General features: G+C 33.0%; 1 protein-coding gene across 1 annotated transcript; it reads left to right on the top strand.

Moving 5' to 3' along the window:
• The first annotated feature begins 559 nt into the window (after positions 1-559).
• On the top strand, positions 560-20,347 carry LOC128986578 (uncharacterized). The gene is made up of 5 exons (XM_054407013.1): positions 560-617; positions 15,994-16,116; positions 18,278-18,415; positions 19,236-19,432; positions 19,938-20,347. Exons 1-5 carry the CDS (start codon positions 614-616, stop codon positions 20,052-20,054), a joined length of 579 nt encoding a protein of 192 aa, XP_054262988.1. The 5' UTR covers positions 560-613; the 3' UTR covers positions 20,055-20,347.
• The last annotated feature ends 1,859 nt before the right edge of the window (positions 20,348-22,206 follow it).

The following is a 22,206-nucleotide window of genomic DNA, read 5'->3' as shown; positions in this document are numbered from 1 at the left end:
GTTTCATATTTACAAAAAAAATGTTATTGTCAACATAATTATGAGGCAGTTTCAAAGCTAAAAACATCGGTACTGTATGTAAACAGTTTCTAAAGCAAAATAACAGGAAGACATAAGTCAGCATTTGTCATTGCTACTTCCGCAGCAGATTTTCATTTGTTGAGAAAATATGTATTGCAACAATTATTTGTGTTTCCCTCATTGTATTTTCTCCTTATTTTATTTTAAATTTAAACTCGATTTTCTAGCCCTTCTACGGGTGCTATTCTTTTACCTCACTATAAAGTTTTGTCATACATAATAACAACCATAAAACCTTACACAATGTTTTTTAGTAAACTAAATAATTAATTGTTACCCAGCAAAGACTGGACATGATGTGACAGTGAATTTCAAATTTCCCGCGAGATAAGTAAATCACAGATATGTCGTGGAGTACGTCAGGCGCCACCGTCATTTAGCTACCCCTCCACCATGACCTTGAGAGGGAAGGAGCTCTAGGAGGTGACCAGTAGACATTCAGTGCCGTACCGTCTAGGGATCAAGTGTAAGTTTTCGTTGATGGCGGAAGTGAATGTAGAGTCGCTGACTGCCGACGGGGACATATGTCTATATGGGTAAGTGTTCCTCCAAAAGTCTTAAGTTTTAATTCTTTGACAAACTCAGATTTTAATGTCAATTTTCTCCAAGTTGTCCCGATTTTAGTTTTCCAGTATCGAGTCCATAAAGGATTTAACGTTCTAACCCTCGGTTAGAGGCAAATGTCTCACCTCGAGACTCTAGACTCTTTTAGAAGTTTTATATCTTATAATCGAGCGGAGGCATCTGTCTCGTCGGTTCGATTATAAAAAGGCCCCTAAATTTCAAGTAAGAAGTCATTTTGATTTAGTTTTTGTGAAATGAAAAGTCAGTGAAATTTTATTTCAGAGTATTCCATTTTGTTTTTCCGTAGGATAAGCGAGGATAAAGTTTAATTTTATTTTCAGAGAGTGTTATTCTAACCTGTATCCATTAATTTGAAGTCCCCTGTAGAATTGCTATTCAATATTAGTAGTACACTAAAAACCAGAAGAAGTGTGTAATTTATTAAGTTGCAGGTTGTGTTCCGGTGTGGGGTAATTATCTCGCATGGCGACACGTTTATAGAGAGTGTCAGGTTGTCGTTTATTCTCTAATTTAAAGCCCCTTTTGATTTTGATCTTATTTGTGTATTTTATAGGCCCACGAAGAGTTTATATGAAGTGTTGTTTTACGTATAATATTCCATGTGGGGTATATATCTCGATAAGGAATATTACCGTGTTTGAGATTAATCTGGTTTAACGCAGTCAGTTTATTAGGCGTTTAGTCGTAAGATTGAGCTAATTTTCCTCAATATTTTGTCTCCAAAGTGCGGTGACCTTTTGGATATTTCTTACGTATTAATCCGCGTGAGGCATATGTCTCGCGCGTCGGTAGTTTATTCAAATTAATTACACCCGCCTTCTGATTAATTGACGTGCCAAGTCGTATGGGGCATTTGTCTCGTACGACACAATTTGTAAATATAAGTTTTATAAAGTATCGGGAGGGGCATCTGTCTCTTCACGAAATCTAATTTATCATTCACCTTGTAAATGTGACGATTCAGTGTGTATCGGTTACCTTGAGATACCGTTTTACATATAATAAAGTGTTACGATTCACCCTGAGGCGTGAAGTGTGCAGTGTAGGTTTGATGCGAGAGAGGAGCACTTTCCAACAAACTATATATATCGTTCTGATTGAATACCTATAGTTGAAAACACCTCTCAATGTATATATATTTCCGTAGATGTAATGATAATGTAATAAATATCGATTGTTTGCTAGATGTGGTTACAATTTTCATCTCCTGAGATATTTCCTTACCTCCTGACAAATTTAGTGTTACCATTAGGGTCGAACCTTCTCTGTGGGTTTATCCGAGCAAAATAAAATTTATTTTGTATTGTGGGAATATTTTGACATATTAATAACGTATTTCTATTATGTTATTCCCCTTACAATGAAAAGATATTTGGATTGTCTACGTAAATATTTCATTAAGAATGTGTTAAATCGTGATTGAAACCTATTATAGTGGTTGCAATAATATTTGTATGGATAACTAAATTTAATTTACGTAGGTCATTATTTGCCTTAGATCAGCAATCTCTTTTTTCCATCCTTGAACTAAAACAAGTTATTTTACCAAAAATAATTAAATTCTGGAACAGATAAAACATCGTGGGCTATTTAAAATTTATTTATACAGTGTTGACAAGTAATATAACTCGGAATATTGTAAATCATGTACACGAGCTGTGTGAAATAAACCATAGTGGTTCTTGTATTATAATAATACTCATACAATGATATTTATGTGTACCATATTTACGATAATTGGTCCCCTCCGTATAGTTCCATTCCCTCAAACTTGCCTGATTACCCTTCATTCATACAAAAACTATATTTTATTTATAAATATTCCACTTAATATTCCTATCTTATTCTTTCCAATACAAAATAATCCACTGAGCCTACGCACAGGTTTCCAGCCTATATAGACTTATTTCCCAATGTTTTATATTGAAAATTTCTTTCTGTGAATCATTTATATTTATAAGTGCACTTTTAACTTTTTTGCATTATTAAGTAAGTTTCTTTGTATTTCTTTTCCTCTATAAGTGGATGCTCGCGATTTTTATTGTATTACTTTTTGTTGGAAATCAACTTAATTCGATTTGATTTTGATTTTAAATCTTCCAACACTACCCGCTATAACCGGGGGATTAAAGTCCGGCTATAACCCGGACTGAATCTACAAACGATCATCAACAAAATGATTGTACAAAACATTTTCATCAACAACTACAAAGACAGGTATTTGATGTTGAATTTTACACCTATCATATCATATCGTTTATTTTTTCTTTTGCTCATTTGATTAGAAACATAATTTTTCGTCAACGATTCAGTATAACAGTAGAGTTAGGTAGAGTATCAGTTTATTTTAGAGTATTTTGTTTTATATTTTCTTTTGCGAAGTTTGTTATGACAGCTAACGCAGCTAATCTGATAATTATTACCTTGACCTAAATGTTTTCTGTAAAAAGAGCTTCCACATATCATTAATTCAACCGTTTACGCAATAAATTATGAATAGGAATTAGGAATCATACATAAATAATGGTCTAGAAATAAATTGTAAAAGCTTGATTAAAAAAGATTATCCAAACAAATTCGTTACACAACTGGTTTATCCGCTAATATTGTGGATCCGACACAGTTGATTAGATTGTTTATGGTTGGACAGTTTTCATAACCTTCGTTATTTCCTTCTCTGTATTTTACTGTTTACAATGTAAAATATAATACTCCTTTAGGCTATTATTTATTTACCCTTCTTGTCGAGCTCTAAAAAATATACTCTTCTTCGTATGTTTTATTAAAGTTTTCTGTTTTTTTGTTTTGTCAATATAAACAGATTCAAATGGATTAGCTTTATCAATTATTTTATTTTGATTATACATTTATATTGTTTTCAGAATAATATTCGATGTACTGAATTCAAGGTTACATGTAAATATAGGTTCACTAGGGAGAACAAAGAAATACTCACTAACATTTAACAAGAAAATAATTTTTCTCTGCTAATTTAATTAATCAAAAACACGTCTATGTTTCCAAAAGAAAAAAAAAACATGTTCATGAGTTACCTAAGTTACTAATATAAAAAGTTGTCTAATTTGTAATTTTAAAATACGGTGGGTTATTTTATGAAATGTATAAATATTTGTTTTAATATAAATATAGGATTTAGAGTAGAGTCCTGTTATAAAACTCCATAGTTATTATTTACAAAACTAATAGTATTGTGAATAAACACACGTTTTCGGTTTCATTGCCGCATGGAATATGTAAGCAAGTGGGGATTTTGCACACCATTTAACATGAGATAAGCTGGCCCGAGATTGAATTAGGTACACCTTTTCTCAGTGCAGGTTTTTCCAACATTTGTTGATTCTAATAAGCAAGATTATTAACACTAGCTTTAGCGTTATAAAATCGATTGTAGTATGGTGTTAATATAATGTGATATTTTCAAAAACCAAAGTTTATACTTAAATAAATAATAAATATGCTTGATTTTCATGTGACTTTTAATGATCCAAATGCTTTATCAACCGATAACTTATTAACGCATTTTTATTATACATTTTATTCTCAGAAAGTTTAGTGCGATAGGTCAATAACACTATGTGGAATGCCACCGTGAAAAAACTATTTGTAACACACGTTACACTATTCATCTAACAAAATCTTTTCACATATGTATGATAATGAATTGACTCAATTCCGCATCTGGTATTACACACATTCAAGGTACGTTTGGGCTTGAATGCCGATGAATTCCAGTATGGTCGACCACACGATATATTTCATATTCCAAGTTCCACACATTATTTCGTTCCACGAGATATAACTTCCTTCAAAATACCACTCGCTAGAGTAAATCTATCAGCTGATATATTGTGAATCTATTTACCTATGGATGGCAAGACAAAAGTATTGTGATTGTGCAGTGGTAAACAAGAACAAAAAAACAATCTATAGTTTTCGGTTAGGTTAGTTTAGGTAGTGGTAGGTAATAGTATAAGCCATACACTAAAACAAACTTCTTCATTGACCACTGTTAAAGTTTATAAGTTTGAAAATCGGGATTGACAACAGGTCATTTCTTAGAATTGGAATTGTACAAACTAGATTTGTTTGCCTTAGTGAAACCTTGTAGGGCAATGTGGAGGAATTGAAATTATTAACAATAAATTCATCCCAATAAACATTTTTTTGTGTCAATCTATAAGTTCTACTATCACATAACAGCATACTTGTTTATTATGTCTATATTTCTTTTCTTCAACTTTGTGAGTGCTTAATAAAACCTCGTCAGCAACATTGTGAAGTGGTTTATAGAAAATCATTGCTATCGGGCGCACTTCACATCAAGGTCCGCCAACTAAATACAAAATAGAACGAACAAAGTGGGTATTGAAAAGGATATAAAGTGATTTTGCTATAGAATGTGAGACTAAACTGTTATGGGAACAATAAACTCATACACACCATTACATCATTTTAAAGCGCAACATAAACTCTAGAACTAGGTTAATGTTTGACGTTTAAGTCTATCTCTAAAATGATATTGATCGCTATGTCACAATTGCTATAATGACAGTGTAGCCAATACTTATTTTGAAAAAAAACCGCGTATAAGTCTGAATTTTTAAAACACCTGCATATTGATTTTTAAGTCAAACTTAAGGCAACCACTCAATTATGTTCCTTTTTTGTAGTTTTGAATGAAGAACGCGATACCATTGACTATATATACCTATAGGTATATATAGTCCTGTATGTATATGTAGTCAATGGCGATACCAAATTACCTGTGTATGGTATGATTACAATGAAAAAAAAATCGAATTATTACTTCTCTAGAAAAGGTAAATATCCATATTGATGTTCTTTACGAATTTCAGTCATAAAAACCAAGCACAAAAACACAAGCCGCAGACAATTGGTGAAATAAACACTAAGACGTGACATTAAATTTTAATGTTTCCTTCAATACGTTAACACATCTATGGCAATATTGATCTTGTAGCTCTTGTAGGATAGTTTAGTCAATGTAAATTTTGTAAATACTCTATGTTTGAGTTTTAGCAAATATCGAATCGACACGGTGAACTTGCCAATTAATTTCAGAGGTAGGAGTTGTTTTTTAAGGCCAAACAGCTGGTCGGTCTCACGCTCATTGATCCAACAAACAATTCTGAGCAAAAGATAACAATTCTTCAAAACACTACTGTTGGTGGAGCAATAATTGAACTTCACGTTTGCTCCAGGTCAAGATTTTTATTAGTTTCCCTCAAACTTCAAAAATATTTATGATTGTTTAAACTTTTAGAATAAGCTGGTAACTTTTTTTTAACTAGAACAAGTTTTTTAACTCGTAAAAAGATAGTGGCTGTATAACGTTTCAATGGTTCAGTGATTCCGCCTAAAATTATTTATATAACTGAAAGTATTTTTGTATGTAGGCAAGTATGTTATTTTGCTTGTATATTGCTCTGAAAAAATCTGTTAAATATTGTTTAATTAATGTGTACTCCAAAACATGCTTATATAATATAAAATATAATAGAATTCAGAACTACCCCTCTCACAATTTAGTTCTAATAGTATACTTAACAAATTACAAGAAAGTGTATTAATTATTTTGGCAGCGTCACAGTTTGTCTTATACTTTAAAAGCTTCAGCGAAATATTTCGCTGAACCGTGATCGGAATAGAAATCACTCAAATATTTTAAGCCTTATTTTCTAAGGAATTTTCAAAACCCCACAAAAGAGAAAAGTTGGGTTTTAATCGATCTTTTTAACGTTTCAAATAGGTATAGCTACTTAAATCCAGATTAAAACCTGACTTTCAGTAAATTAGTATGAAACATACTGATACTTTGTCCGTACTTCCCAAATGAATTCAAACCAAACCAAAAACTATAATTTGTGTACCACTTTGACCCCCATGAAATTGGGTGTTAAAAGTATTGAAACGTTACCTTATTCTATCGGATATTAACCAAAAATTGAATGAATAATGTTGTGGTATTTATTATAGTTAAAGCAGAAACTGTATATCAGTTACCCGTAATACGTTGTAAATAATGACGTGTATAGATAATTTTACATTAGCCACTGATAGTAGTAATTTTAATCTCAAGTTGGAAACAACCTCAACTTTGTAGAGGTTTGTTCATTAAAGCCAGTCAAGTTAAGATTGATAAACCAATCGTTCATCGTTTCCTATTTTTCCTCTGACACACTTTAAGAGATGTCTTTAGTGATGGATGAGTTTCTTAAAGAAAAACTTTTGTTTTACTTTTCTTGTAATCGTTTGGAGTTAAATGATTGAGATGTATCCTAAGTAAGGTTTAGGTTTGCCTTAACCAACATGACCAGGTAAATAAGCAAATAGCCAACCCTAACCTAATCTAACCTGGAATGGTCGATATAACTGAAGTGTTAAAACAATTTACATAAATCAAATATCATGAATGTATAAGGATAGAAATTATAAGTTCTAATTCTCGCCAAAGATATAATTATTTACTTGATAAGTGGAATTATATTTTTACATGGACTACGAACCAACCGGTACTGGTGTTATCATTGGTCTTACATGGGATTTGAATCGGAAACCTAAGGCAGACGTTCCTCACTCTAATATTTTTATGCAAATAAGTATTTCGCAAATCAATTGTATTTCTTTCATTGGTTTTGGTTATCTTAAAAACATGAATGTTTATCCAAATTTAACTATTTATCAAGATTATGATGCTGGGCATTAAGTTTAATGAACATTTATGGTTCTTTTCTTATTAAATCTGGCACGAAAGTAAATGATTTCATAAATATAGATGAATTCGCAAACTAGTAATTTCTGGTCATGGGAACGGGGTGTTTTGAAGGAAAACATTTTGAAATGTTAAAATTTTAGTTATTTCACATTTTACCCTTGTGTAGAGCTGAAAAGTTTGGTATATTTGAGCATTGCTGTGCAATTAAAGGCTACTGATTAAATGGGAAAAAATAAACTGTGTGTTTAAAATTATAGATATATTTTGATCAAATTCGGCAAAAATGTTAATCTCACTCTGCATTATTAAGGTTGATCAAAAACAAATTTTCCTTCCCTGTAGCAGTAAACAAACCTAACTATGCTTTACAGCTAATATAATCAACATTTATTCTCTATATTATAGAGAATAAATCTGGCATGTTTAAGGAAGTATTTTTTTTTTATTAATCAAGCAAATTCACTTAGTCTGCAGGTTTGCTGCGGGTATTTAAGGGTTTGTGGTGACGTGATTTGTGCAACACAGTAGAACAGGAAACGTAGTGTCAGCAGATGTCAGGCCAAGTCTCAGTCAAGTTTACGGTTGACAATAACTGAGCGTCAGCTGGCTCACTCGCTGACACTTGACAAATTTTATTTTAGTAGAATAAAGACGTTTTATTAGTAAAAGCAGTTTTTTTTTATAAAACAAATCAGAATTTATTTTCACATCAATAGTGATAAACACAAGTTTTATGGAAAAAGTATTGTTGATTGAACGATTATTGACGATTGGCTAACGAACTGAAAATAATAAACGATTTAAGAATCCCAAGATTTTTAAAATTCAAACTATTGCTAATATTATCAAAACTAATGGCTTTAATTTAAATTTTAAAACCTTTGATTGCAATTTTTATATTTTAATTAAAAAAAAAAACTATCACCGGGTCTAAACTCAGTAGTATATTATTCTTAAGTGTAAATGCTGCAGTAATAGAGGAAGTAATAGAGGCAAATCTAAAATTATGAAATTTATGTTATAATTAAAAAAACGCAGACACAAAAAAGTATTAAATATATAAATTATACTTGTTTGATAAGCACGATACTGGCGAGTATGTAGAAACAACTAGAACTTTGCTACAATTGGGTCTGAATTGAGAATTTTAATGCAGCTTATCCTACTAATATTATAAATGAGAAAGTTTGGATGTATGGATGTATGGATGTATGGATGTATGTTTGTGACAAGTGAACGCGAAAAATACTGGTCGGATTGGGCTGAAATTTGGCATGATGATAGCTCACATTCCCGATTAACATATAGGCATATTCTTATTTCAAAAATCCTTTCGGGCTCCGCCCCAGTGGCTCCGGAGTTTCCCATGATAACCTTATGAGAAATGGAATTATTGAATCTTAACAGCTGTTTCAATTAGACAAGTTGGTTCTGTTCTATTATGTTCAATAGCATTAAAGTTACAAGGATTACCAACAGGGTGCAGCACTATTATTTCTTTTACATTTATGACAAAAGCTAATTTGCAACCAAAAGGTGAGTGAGCGTAGCGAACGAACTTCAACCTGGAGGCGAGTTAGCGTAGCGAACGAGCTAACCTGAAGGCAAGTGAGCGCAGCGAACGAGCTCCAACCTAAAGGTGAGTGAGCGTAGCGAACAAGCTCCAACCTAAAGGTGAGTGAGCGTAGCGAACGAGCTCCAACCTAAAGGTGAGTGAGCGTAGCGAACAAACTTCAACCAGGACGTGATTGAGCCATGCGAACGAGATAATCTTGAAAATTAAGAAGTTAAACGGGGCAAAGCCCGCGGGTTACAGCTAGTGAAATATAAATAAGTATAGTACTGTTGTGAGAACAGTTTATTTCATAACACCTGTTAATTTCTATTAATTATTATCATATGTTTATTTGTTATTCTATGTTTGTAAAAAGGTAAATAAAGTCAGTTGAGTTTGAGTTATGACATAAAACAGTGCATTCACTTAATTCTTAGTAAAATAGTACATGGTGGCAGCGGTTTAGAGCTATGCCTCAGAAGAGAAATCCAAGAAGGAAACAATCTGACTATGAAGATAATGAAAATGAAAGAAGCAGAGAAAATGAATACAACAATTTAACTAAGAAGTCCATCATTGTATCAAACACTCATTCAGTTATTCAACCTCCAGCTAGTTTCTCCTTTGTACCAGCAGATTGGCCAAGATGGAAAACACGATTTCAAAGATATCGGTCAGCATCTGGGCTATCTGAAGAGTCTGAGAACAAACAAATCAACACTCTTATATACACATTAGGTGAGAAAGCTGATGAGATTTTTGCATCTTTTAATTTAGCAACCGAATCAACGCTAACATTTGAAGAAGTCTTAGATTTATTTGACAAACATTTTATTCCACGGAGGAACTTAATTTTTGAAAGAGCAAAGTTTTTGAAGAGACAACAAAAAATTAATGAAACAGTTGAAGAGTTTATAGTTAGTCTCCATTCCTTGGCTAGAACCTGTGACTGGGGTTCACTTAATGATGAAATGGTGTTGATGGTACTAATACTGGGTTTAAATGATGAGAAACTTAGTGATCGCTTGTTGCTAGATCCCGAGATGAATTTAGACAAGGCCATTACAGTAATAAGACATGCAGATAACGTAAAGAAAGAGAAGGCAGATTTATGTGATGAGAAAAGAGTTCAAATTGAAGCAACTACGTCATCGAGTTCAAAACAAAATCAAGGATATAGGTTTCGTCAAAAGAAACAAGAATACCCAGCGCAATGTATCTGGTGTGGTTATAAACCGTCCCATCCAAGAAACACGTGTCCAGCAAAAAGCGCAACATGTAACTTATGCAAAAAGATTGGTCACTTTTCGAAGGTCTGCAGATCTAAAGAAGCACAGGAAGTAACTGACGAAAATGAAGTAAGTGAACTTGGACCTTCAAATAATAAAGTATTCATAGGTACACTTGGGGATGGGTCAAAATGTAAGCCCTGGAAACTAGAATTAGTATTTGAGGGAAAACCACAAACATTTAAAATTGATTCAGGGGCTGATGTAACAGTAATTCCCCCTGGCATAGTTGATCCAAGTAGGATCCAGCCGACTCTAGTTGAGTTGTTTGGGGCTGGTAGAACAAAATTAGAAACTGTAGGTTGTGTTAGAGCTAATATCCAATACAGAGATGTTAAAATAAATCACATGGTATACGTAGTGAAGGGACTCATAACACCCTTGCTTGGCCGTCCAGCAATACAGGACTTGAAAATTTTAACTTTTGTTAATTCAGTTGCAGAGGTAGACAGTGACTTTTTTACCGAATACCATGAAATGTTTAGTGGTCTGGGCGTCGTTCCTGATCCCTACACAATAGCACTTAAGGATGGCGCAAAACCATACGCAATAACCACTCCTAGGACAGTACCTTTACCACTAATGTGTCAAGTGAAAAAAGAACTAGAAAGTATGGTACAAAATAATGTAATCACACCAGTGGAGCATGCTACTGAATGGTGCTCAGCAATGGTAGTAGTGCCTAAATCTAATGGAGATGTCCGCATATGTGTTGACTTAACAAAGTTGAATGAATCCATCCAGCGGTCTTATCATCCGATTCCCAAAATTGAAACGTCTCTCAGCTCAATCTCAGGAGCAAAATGGTTTTCAAAACTTGATGCAAACAGTGGTTTTTGGCAAGTCCCCTTAAATGTAAATTCCCAGGATCTAACTACTTTCCTTACCCCTTTTGGACGTTTTAAATTTCTCAAACTTCCATTTGGAATCACATCAGCACCTGAACATTTTCAGAAATGCATGAACAAAATCTTAGACAACCAGTCAAATGTCGCAGTCCCTATGGACGATATTCTGATTTGGGGCAAAACGAAAGAAGAACATGATACAGTTGTTCGGCAAGTACTTGAAAAGCTTAAAAATGTAGGAATGACACTTAACAAAGACAAAACTGAGTTTGGGAAGTCAAGTATTAAATTCCTTGGGCATTTCCTCTCATCCGATGGAATTTCTGTTGATAAGGAAAAGGTTTCCGCCATTCTCAAAATGGACTGCCCAAAAAACGTAAAAGAACTTCAAAGGTTCAATGGGATGGTAAACTTTCTTGGTAAGTTTATTCCTGACAAAGCTAAGATTTTGGCCCCAATGAATTCACTACTTCAAGCTAACGTTCCGTGGATATGGGGTCCAGAGCAGGCGAAGGCATTTGATGAAATAAAACTCATTTTGACTAACTCTCCTTGCCTAGCCATTTACGATGTAAATCGGGAAACAATTATCTCCTGTGATGCCTCGCTTCAAGGACTAGGATCAACTCTTTCTCAAGTTCAAGATGATGGTTCTATACGACCAGTATCATTTGCATCCCGAAGCCTTCTTCCTTCTGAAAAAAACTATGCAAACATTGAGAGGGAGGCTACAGCTGTTGCTTGGGCATGTGAAAAGTTTCAAGAATTTATTATTGGCAAGAGAATAACAATACAAACAGATCACAAACCACTACTTCAAATTTTGAAATCCAAACATCTTGATGAATTGTCTCCAAGAATTTTAAAGAATTCGATTGCGTCTCATGAGATATGATTTTTCAATTACTTATATTCCTGGAAAGCAGCTTCTAGTTCCTGATGCTCTTTCAAGAGCACCTCTCCCATTTTCACGTACTGATGACCGTGAGTTAGAAGAAGAAACTCAAGCGTTTGTTCAAATGGTTTTGTCGTCCATCGATATAAACGACTGCATAGTTGCTAAAGTATTGGAGGAACAAAATAAAGATCCGACTTTACGTGAACTGAAAAAAATAATCATCCAAGGTTGGCCTTCTAAGACATCATTACGAGATGACCTAAAACCGTATAATTCAGTTAAGGATGAGCTAAGTGTTGATAATGAGATGATACTACGAGGTTCAAGACTTGTAATTCCGCCAGCTCTGCAGTCTTGGGCACTTCAAAGAGTACATGAAGGTCATTTTGGAATCACCAAGTGTCGTTTACGTGCAAAAGAGTCAGTCTGGTGGCCAGGAATTTCTTCAGCCATTGAAAGTATGGTGAAATCATGCCCTACTTGTATTAAACATTCAAGGAACAGTCATGAACCATTGCTTCCCACACAATTCCCTGACAGGCCATGGAAAACACTTGCGATGGATTTGTTCAAACTTGAAGGCGTTTGGTTTTTGACTGTGACAGATTATTACTCCAGATATTTTGAGATAGCTGAATTAGAGTCATTAACATCACGAGAAGTAATAATGAGATGCAAAGCCTTTTTCTGTCGACACGGCATTCCAGAAGAAATTAGGTCTGACTGTGGGTCTCAATTTCAAGTCCTTGAACATTCAGATTTCAAGACATTTTCCAAAGTTTATGGCTTCAAGCATATAACAAGTAGCCCAAAATTTTCCCAAAGCAATGGAGAGGCTGAAGCGGCAGTCAAAATTGCCAAAATGATTCTAAAGAAAAATGTGGAAGACCCTTATTTAGCGCTTCTAGCCTATCGAACGACACCCTTCTGGAATGGGTTCAGTCCCTCTCAGCTTCTTATGAACAGGCGATTACGGAGCACATTGCCTCAGACAGGACATTTGCTTTGTGGAAAACCAGATCTAAAGGATCTTAAAGGGAGAGAAGAAACATATCGTGAGAAGTACAAACACAACTATGATAGAAGGCACAAAGTGCAAACTCTCAATCCTCTTCATATAGGAGACCCAGTTTGGATTGTGGACCTTAGAAGACATGGCAAAATTGTGAAAATCCTGGACAGCCCTCGTTTATATATTGTTGAAACTGATAAGAGGAATGTGAGAAGAAATCGATTCCACCTCAAACTTGCCCCTTATTTAAGAGAGGAAAACAGTGAACAAAATTTGTCAGCGAATACACATCAAACAGAACCATACAACCGTCCAAAGAGAAATATACACAAACCAAGCTGGTTGAAGAACTTTCAAACTTAAAAGGGAGGATGTTGTGAGAACAGTTTATTTCATAACACCTGTTAATTTCTATTAATTATTATCATATGTTTATTTGTTATTCTATGTTTGTAAAAAGGTAAATAAAGTCAGTTGAGTTTGAGTTATGACATAAAACAGTGCATTCACTTAATTCTTAGTAAAATAGTACAAGTACTTAATAACATTATTTATTTGGTGAAAGTAAACTAAATAGCATTACCGTTTCTGAAGATAAAGCTGTAAAAGCAAGAAGGAGTTTTGAAATATTGGGTTTTTCAGAATAGCGTTAAAAGCAAGAAAGCTGCGTGAGGTGGATTTACACATTCATCTTTGAAAACATCAAAGTGTCTTTTGTACGTGTTTGGAATGCAAAGCTGTCTTTGGTAGAAGAAATGTTCCGCTTAAATACATCAAATGTAAAACTTAATATGAGCTTATGCAATTAGTTAGTGATTTAGGCTTATCAATGATAGTAACAATATAAAATATTCAGTAAGTAATTTGGTAACATTTTTGCAGTTACAAAAATTTCCATTGTAACTACAAAGTACATTTGAAAATTCAACTACGTTTTTGGTGTATTTAATGTATGAATTTCGTATATTTTTTGTGAATAGTTTACGCAAATATTACGTTGTGCATTGCAACATATTTTTAGTTAGGCATTAGTTTCATTAATTTTGAAATTTGCATCGCTCTGATTTAAAACTACAGCAATTCCATTTCATTGCATATTCCCTAGGGTTGAATTTAATAAGTCTTAGACGATTTTTTGTTTTAAAATACTTTCTTTCTACAAAAATAAATCATATCTACGTATTTCCGAATAGTTTTCAAAAATATATAATGATGTTAGATATCTAGTATTATTTACAATCCATGTCGGTTTTTAATGACACAAAATACATTACAGTCTAAACTTTGAAGTTTTTAAGAATTATAGGGGTTCAGAAACTTTACCAAACCTTAAGTAAAAAATAAAGTTTAGCTAACTGTGACCGTAAAATACTTAAAATTACAATCATAGTTATTTGTATTATGTTTCTTTACAATTGTTAGCCCTTATTCTTACATTATCATTTGCCATCAATTTCTGAGTTGTGACTTAATATATTTAAAACAAATAATAATAAGTATGCCTAGTGTGGCTTTGTAATAAAGTCTTGGTCATTAATTTCTCGGTACCAATAATAACCCGTTTAATGAAAAGAGACAGATTGGCTTAGAAATAAACATATACAACCGTTTTCCATCGTAAGAAATTATTTTTTCTGATCTCAGCTACTTGATTGGACAAAAACACAACGTCCGCAAATTTACACTAAATAGTTTACACTCAAATACAATAAAGTAATACGTTATATATTATTGGATATGTTTAAATCATCTTTGGAAAATTCCAAATTGAAAGATTACATGTTAACAATGTATTTAAATGTTTAAACATTTTTCCATTATTTTTAGTTAAAACTACACCCTAACGTTTAAAGTCTCTTAGGGTTTATCCTGTTTTAGACAAAACATAATTTTCGATTAATGCATATTCAAAGCTGTCGAATTAAATTAAGTAGGCTAAGTTGCAGAGTATTAAGATTTACTTTGCTAGCTTATTACTCTAAGGACTTAAAAGGCGTATTTTTGTATCCGTAAATCGATTCGTTTCGGTTAGGTAAAAACTGGTAAAAGAAACTTTGAACAAGCATTGTAAAAAGTTTGTGCAGTATTCGTAGCTTTAGGTTGGCAAACTTGCCCTAACTAACCTTTAGAAGTTCCAGCAACCGGCCAATAGCCCCTTAGTGACCATAAACTTCTTAGACCACTTTCTTTTATTTCATTTTGTTACTTAGAGTCCACCAATGGAAATGATATTTTTATATCACGTAGAGTATCAGTAATTTAATTGTATGTATCCATAATATTCCTGTTTTTAAATTAATTATTTTTTAGGATAGGCCTATTGTTAAAATGTCGACGTATAAGGCATTTTCTAAAGTTAATATTTTAATAGTATTTACAGAAGGTCGATAATCCTCTGTTGACTGACAGGTCATTTTCCCGGGTTTATGTCAGCTGTCTGGAAAAGTAAGGCGCGGTTGACATAAATTGACAGGTTCAATTCTGTCCTGATGGATCTTTGCAAAAAACACTTTTGAATAACGGTTGACATATTTAAAAGAAAGGAGGAGTAGAGGTAGTAAAATGTGATTATTTGTAGTTGATATTGCTAAATGATTCCACTACTAGTTGTAATTTTTCATACATCGCAAAACTATGTTTTAACAATGTAATAAAAAATAACTAACTTTGATTAACACCTTTAGGACGCATAATACCACTGTTGAGCCTAAACTGCATATTAAACATGTTTAACACAAATCTGTTTTGCTTATTACAGCGTATAGGTAGAAAGATTTGGTGTTCTCTGTTATTAATATTGGTTCCTAATTTTATTTCTTTACACCAACCAGGAGAATAATCCCCTCCACAACATCGTTATTACTGCAGGTAATTCTACTCGTTTGATCGATCATCAGATCTGACATTTAAGGTATCATCAGACTCGTCTGAGGCAGTGTTTTGCTCAAGGTCAAGGTCATACTTGCAGGTTTTCCTCCTCCACACCAGGACCTGCAGAGTTCGCTTCTCAGTTCCAGAGTCAGGTTATGTTTTGTGATAGAAATGCGGACCAGGATCGTTCTAGGATTTGTGTGCATTTTTCACCTCGCAGGTATTACGATTTTTTTACAAGCTTAACATAAAACATCCTTCAATACGTTTTGACAAATCGATAATCATACTTAAAAGATTTACCGGGAGGAAATGCAGTTAATTAAACGCTTTTAAATTGGCAATCAATTTTATTTGTAACTTTAGTCTAAACTATTTAATTAGACATGTTGCATATTTGTGTCACTATTCAGATTTGACTATAATATTGTGGTGTAATTACCTCGTCAAGTAATCCAAATGTTGTTGATGTAAGGTTGAAAACCTACATGTTTCACCGTTATGGCATCGTCAGGGTACAAATGACATAAAAGACATTACCACAGACAATATAACAGGCCTATCACACGACGCGGGCGGTCTCGGCGCAGGTAGTGGACCAAAGTGTCTTAGATTTTTAACCTCACAACAACAACATTGGATTACTTGATGAGGTAATTATACCACAATATTATAGTCGTTTATAGTACCACAGGGGCCATCAACATGGAATTTAATTCAGATTTGATTGCCATTGCGACATATTTTATGTATATATATTTACTGCCGCTAAACTGTTTACAGTATGGATGTAAATGTAGTGAGAAGTGGTGGGGCGTGTGCTCGAATTGATCCGCGGTTAGAGGGTAGTTTTTGGATCATTCAAACTGACCCGGGGGTCTCGTAGGTAGATAAGGGTCGCTTGAAACATGTGATCTGACCCGCGAGTCGTTGAGGGAGGCATGGGAATTCTCCCCGTCCTCTACGGGAAAAATAAGTTGAGTAATAGACTTAGTATTTTCTTTATACACACTAATATGATTTAGCCTATTAGCTAATTTTAGCAATTTAATTGATTTGGCTTAATATAGCTAGCCTACTTTGGTCTTCTATTTATATTCAAATCCGTCCAAATATTCTATAAGTTTCGATATCAAACGGTTTCTACAATTGGCAAAAAGTTAACATAATGATCTTTTATTAAGATTACTTTACATAATAATTTTTTTATTAAATTATTTTTTATACAAATATAATAATAATTTATTATTATATTTTTTATTATTTTTTTATTATTTTATTAATTTTTTAACAATAATTTACAACAAACGATGTATTATTTTTAAGGATAGTATAAAGAACACTGTAACAAATAGAGTAATACACGTGAAATCTCACGTAAATTTTAGCATTCTATAGAACTATCATAGACGTTTTGAGAGCCTGGTCCTGGGGCGAAGTACTCACCACACACTGAGCTCAGCTTAAATAAAATACAAAGATTAAAATGACAAAAAACCTTCAAAATTCGTTTAAAACATAGGGTGAGTTATAATCACTCAATAGAACCATATAGCAATATAAATGATCATTGATGTATTTCTGTTGGTTTGTACTAAATAACTATTAGTTTTTACAGATTTTAAAATACGATATCAATATTTAAGCCAAAACAACTAAATTGCTAAGATAAGCTATTAGGCTAAATCATATTAGTGGTTGTATAAGGAAATACTTAGTCTGTTGCTCAAATTATTTGTCCCGTAGAAGCCTGGAGAATTTCCCGTCCTCCTTCAACAACTCGCGGGTCAGATCACATGTTTCAAGCAACCCTATTATCTACCTACCAGACCCCCGGGTCAGTTTGAATAATCCAAAACTACCCTCTGACCGCGGATCAGTCTGTATGCAGCCGTGGTGGGGGAGGTATTTTTTGATGTTTGAATAATAGCCAACCCAAAATTACTGTTTTAAAGGTGTTTAAGGTATTTTCTAAATTATAGTTTCAAAATTGTAGTTTCAATTTTGTGATTAAAACTAGGTACATTGTTTTAATAAATGTTTAAATTAATAATGAAGGAATGATAAGTAAGCAATTCCAATAGAAATCCCAGTTAATAATAGTTTTGTATTTAGTACAGCAGGGCCAAAGAACTGCCTACCACTATCTAACCCAATACTTATTTTGTTCTTTAAGAATAAACTCTGTACAGTATAATTTCTTCTCGATTTTTACGACAAGACTGAATGATTTATATCGCGTTTTTTATTTAATGTTTTTTTATACAGCTTTGTCTTATATGATCGTTGGCTTTAACAGCTTTAACATTGCAATAGTATGAAGTGTCTACTTATCTGTATTTCTTTGATAATCATGTTTTATGAAAAAATTTTCATTTCAGGATTAACCTCAGCTGACTCCATTGACACCTTCAACATCTTGGATCAAGAGGGCAAAAACACTTGTATTGCAGACTTGAGATGTTACTTGAGTCTCGATGAGCAAAATAAGTTCACCCTCTCGTTTGATCTTATTCTAGGTGAGTGGAAAGTAATCAAATATTAGTAATCGATTATAATAATAATTGTGATAATAACTAGTACTGGTACATATAATGTTTGAGCTATATAAACGCAGAATAAATGATAAGCAATTAATTATGATCTACAGACTAGAATTTGTATTAGAATCTTAGGGACAGTAAGGGCAATTATTTTAGTAGGTATTTTCTTAGTTTTAACAATGTTAATTTTAACAGAATATACTCATTATTTTATTTCCAATTTGTCTGGACAAATACATTTTTATCATAATTTTGGAGTCAAATAAGACGAATAACAAGACTACAAGGTCGCGCCACTCATAGGGTTAAAATACGCACATAGTACCGTCCCCAATTGAATGGTTGATTGATTGATTGATTGATATTTATCCCTTTAAACCCAATGTTGTTGTTGTGTAGTTAGACGGTGTAGTTGATATTTTTATACGAGTATATTGTTCATAAGCGTTTTCTCCTGTTAAAATATGTATCATGTTAAATACTACTAGGCCATGCGCACAATGGATGACTGGAGAGCCATCTCTTCTAGTGGTAGAGCGAGGAACTTCAGTCCGTGGGGTACCAGGTTTGAATCCCGCCAAACTCCAAACAACAATGAATTATAACTATGTGATAATGCCGTGACCCTTTGGGCCTAGCCTGAAGTAATTTGAAAAGTTCCAGTTTAGACATTAGCAGTATTAGAACTCTTGAATGTGAAGGTAGTATATAAAATCACAAAACAGTGCAGGATAAACACGCAATTCTTTTGTATAATTTGGTACTATTATGGTAATAACTAATACCCATTTTCCAGACAAAAACACCGAAAGGACTATTTACAAAGTGCTAATTGAAAAGATGGAAGAAGGCGACATTTTGAAGAAGCAACTATTCCTGTGTTACGATGATGTGAACAAGACCGCCATATTGACATCAGAATGTAACAGCACAACTGTCATCCCAGCTGGCTTGTACCACATCGACTATGTCGTCGAAGTACCAGTATTTAAGGTACTATTATAATATCTTGTCACCTGTATGGATTAGATTAAATTTGATTTCATAACGCGTGTCATAATTTTTATAGGCATGTTAATGACATTTGACTGCTGTATGAGTGTGTGAAAACTTTGCTATTAACTAAGATTAGCTGTTTTCTTAGGGTTACACGACCAAACGCAGACGGGTCCTGATTCTAACCATAAAAGAGCTACTTTTCTCATGATCGTACTAACCTCGGATTAGCTTCATATTTTGCCTACCTTACTACATTTATAATTACGTTTTCTTAAACGTGTACCAACATTAACTCCTCAAGTTTACATGTGGTACACTTCAAAAAAAACTATGGATTTCAGAATATTTCAGGGATCTACCGAAATTTCCGGAGGCTGTGACAAGCTCTTTCAAAAATCAATCCAGCATTTAACAAACTCAAATCTTTACAATTAAGTCTCCTTACTCTATTGGTCTTACATACCGTTCCTCTTGCTAATCAAAATTAATATATTTTCAGGACATAGCCTCAATGATGATTTGGGGACCCAATGGTATGGGCTGGTACCGCAGTGTAGTGTCTACGTTATCTTCCTTTCCTCCTATCACGCTCGGCCCCCCTGGAGGACCTCAGTAGCTGATCAACAGATCATCATGTTGCCATTGGGGTTAATGATACAGTGATTTATCGCTAAGTATATTAGTTATTTCCCATAACTTATGACTTACGTTTTTACAAAGGCAGTTAACCTTTCTTAATAGAATATTTAATAATAATTTAATTTTGACGGACTTCAATTTATGATTGGTGACCATTTGATATATTTGTACGGTTTTGCTTCATTTTATCTAACTGAAATTTACAATTTATTAAGTTAATTGTATACGAACTAGATTAAATACACCTTCTTGGAAAATACCAGTGTTTTATTATTTGTTTTTAAGCCCGATTACTAAAGGTGACAACTCTTTTATGGTTTCTTGTAGGAACAAGATTATTTTATGAAGCTTTTAACATGTTTTTATTTATCTTTGATATTTGCACATAAATTAAAAACGCAATAACCATAATGAAAGCATAGGATAATTAAATTTGTATGACTTTGTTTCAACTTTTGTTAATGTAAAAGACCAACATGTATACAATATTTATGTAGGACGATTATTTTAAAATATGCAACAACGATATTGATAACGTGTTACTATAAAACTTTACTAGAGTAGCATGTTAACATTTTTGTACATAAATGTTAACAAGATTGACAGACAAGACAGTCCATTTGTAGGGAGCTCAGTGCCTTACACATTATGCAAATGTTGACAACTTGAATTAGGGTATGATTATTCATGTGACATGAAGCGCTAAGAACATGAATTAGACAGTGTCTATGTGTTCTGCAACATAAGATGCATCCAGCACAACGTCAAACATTCTCCAAAGTTGTATCTGTAGTTAACACTTAATATTAATAACGGTCAAATTTTAAATTTTTAATGGTATAAGGCCTACTAGTTTTATAGCATAATGTAAACACTATACTAAATATTGGGATAGATTAGATGCATTTTTATACACATCTTCATTAATCAGCCAATTGTATTTGGTGTACAGTATAATCCATGATACGTAATGCAGCTTATTCTTACATACCTATTTCTTATTGGTGTTGGAAATACATTTTTTCAACACTTACAAGTAATAATGTTAAATTCAACAATGTTAAATGTTGTTTCTGTTAAACCTTCTGCAATTATAACGGGAAATTGAAATATCAAATAAACTAATAACCTTACACCGATCAAATGAATTAAACTTTTCTTAATGACCTATATAAACGGATCTGCTCTTGAATAATAACAAAACTATTCAACTAATTACTGCTGAATATTACTGTCAGTTCGCAATATACGTTTTGAGACAAACTTATAAACTTGGTTGTCAACTCTGAAAAATCTGAATCAACCAAAGTACCACAACCACACAAACACCTGATAACCAAAGTTAAAAAGGCGATTAAGTAAACTATATCCATAATGGAAATGTTATCCATCATTATTCAAACACATAAAACGAATGAATTTCAATGAATCGAAATAATTAACTTTTTCAAACGAATTGACTTTTGTTGATTGGACTGGAAATTGTGTTTACTAAATCTCATGACAGATTTATAAAATCAATGAGTTTCACTGCAGATTTGAATAAAGTCGCACAAATTATTTTTTTATTTTATAAGATCTCCTTTGTATTTTAAAAGGAGAACGGCCTAAAAATTATTTTTAATATTAATCGTGCTCGAATTCAGATAAGAAAACTGAAATGTTATAAATATAAATCGTTATTAAATAATATCCTTTTTAAGCTAACAAACTGCATATAAACTGTCTTGCATAAACAGTCACAATACAAACTAGTAGAACCAGTATAAAATTACTAACATAAGACGTAACTATATGATAATAATACTCAGTCGTAAGAACTTGTTTGTTAAACGACCAGGAACACTTTTTTATATATCTTTGCTGATTGGTTTGAAAATAAAGAGTATTTACTGGTATGCACGGAAAGCTTAAATCTTACCTTATTTAGTAGATGTAATATAGTTTAAAAAATAATTTATGGATAAGTATCTTTTACCCACTACCCATATTGATAGCCAACATTTTTTATAAACAGATAAAACCACAAATTCATATATAAGACCAGTAGTTTACTGGGACTAGGTATCCTAGCTATTCCCAGTGACTTTCATTATTTACGGAAGAAAGATAAATCACCAACAGTGATA

This window comes from Macrosteles quadrilineatus, unplaced genomic scaffold, assembly GCF_028750875.1.
Source record: "Macrosteles quadrilineatus isolate MER2022 unplaced genomic scaffold, UCM_ALF_1.0 Scaffold_2__2_contigs__length_208266976, whole genome shotgun sequence".
Taxonomy (NCBI): Eukaryota; Metazoa; Arthropoda; class Insecta; order Hemiptera; family Cicadellidae; genus Macrosteles; species Macrosteles quadrilineatus.
Note: the sequence above shows the minus strand (reverse complement) of the source record. Positions and strands in the feature narration are given on the sequence as shown.

Excerpts from the sequence above, each read along its gene's own strand:
- LOC128986578 (XM_054407013.1), top strand. Across the intron at positions 16,117-18,277 it reads GTGCATTTTTCACCTCGCAG|GATTAACCTCAGCTGACTCC; the intron begins GTATTACGATTT and ends TTTTCATTTCAG. Across the intron at positions 19,433-19,937 it reads TCGAAGTACCAGTATTTAAG|GACATAGCCTCAATGATGAT; the intron begins GTACTATTATAA and ends ATATATTTTCAG.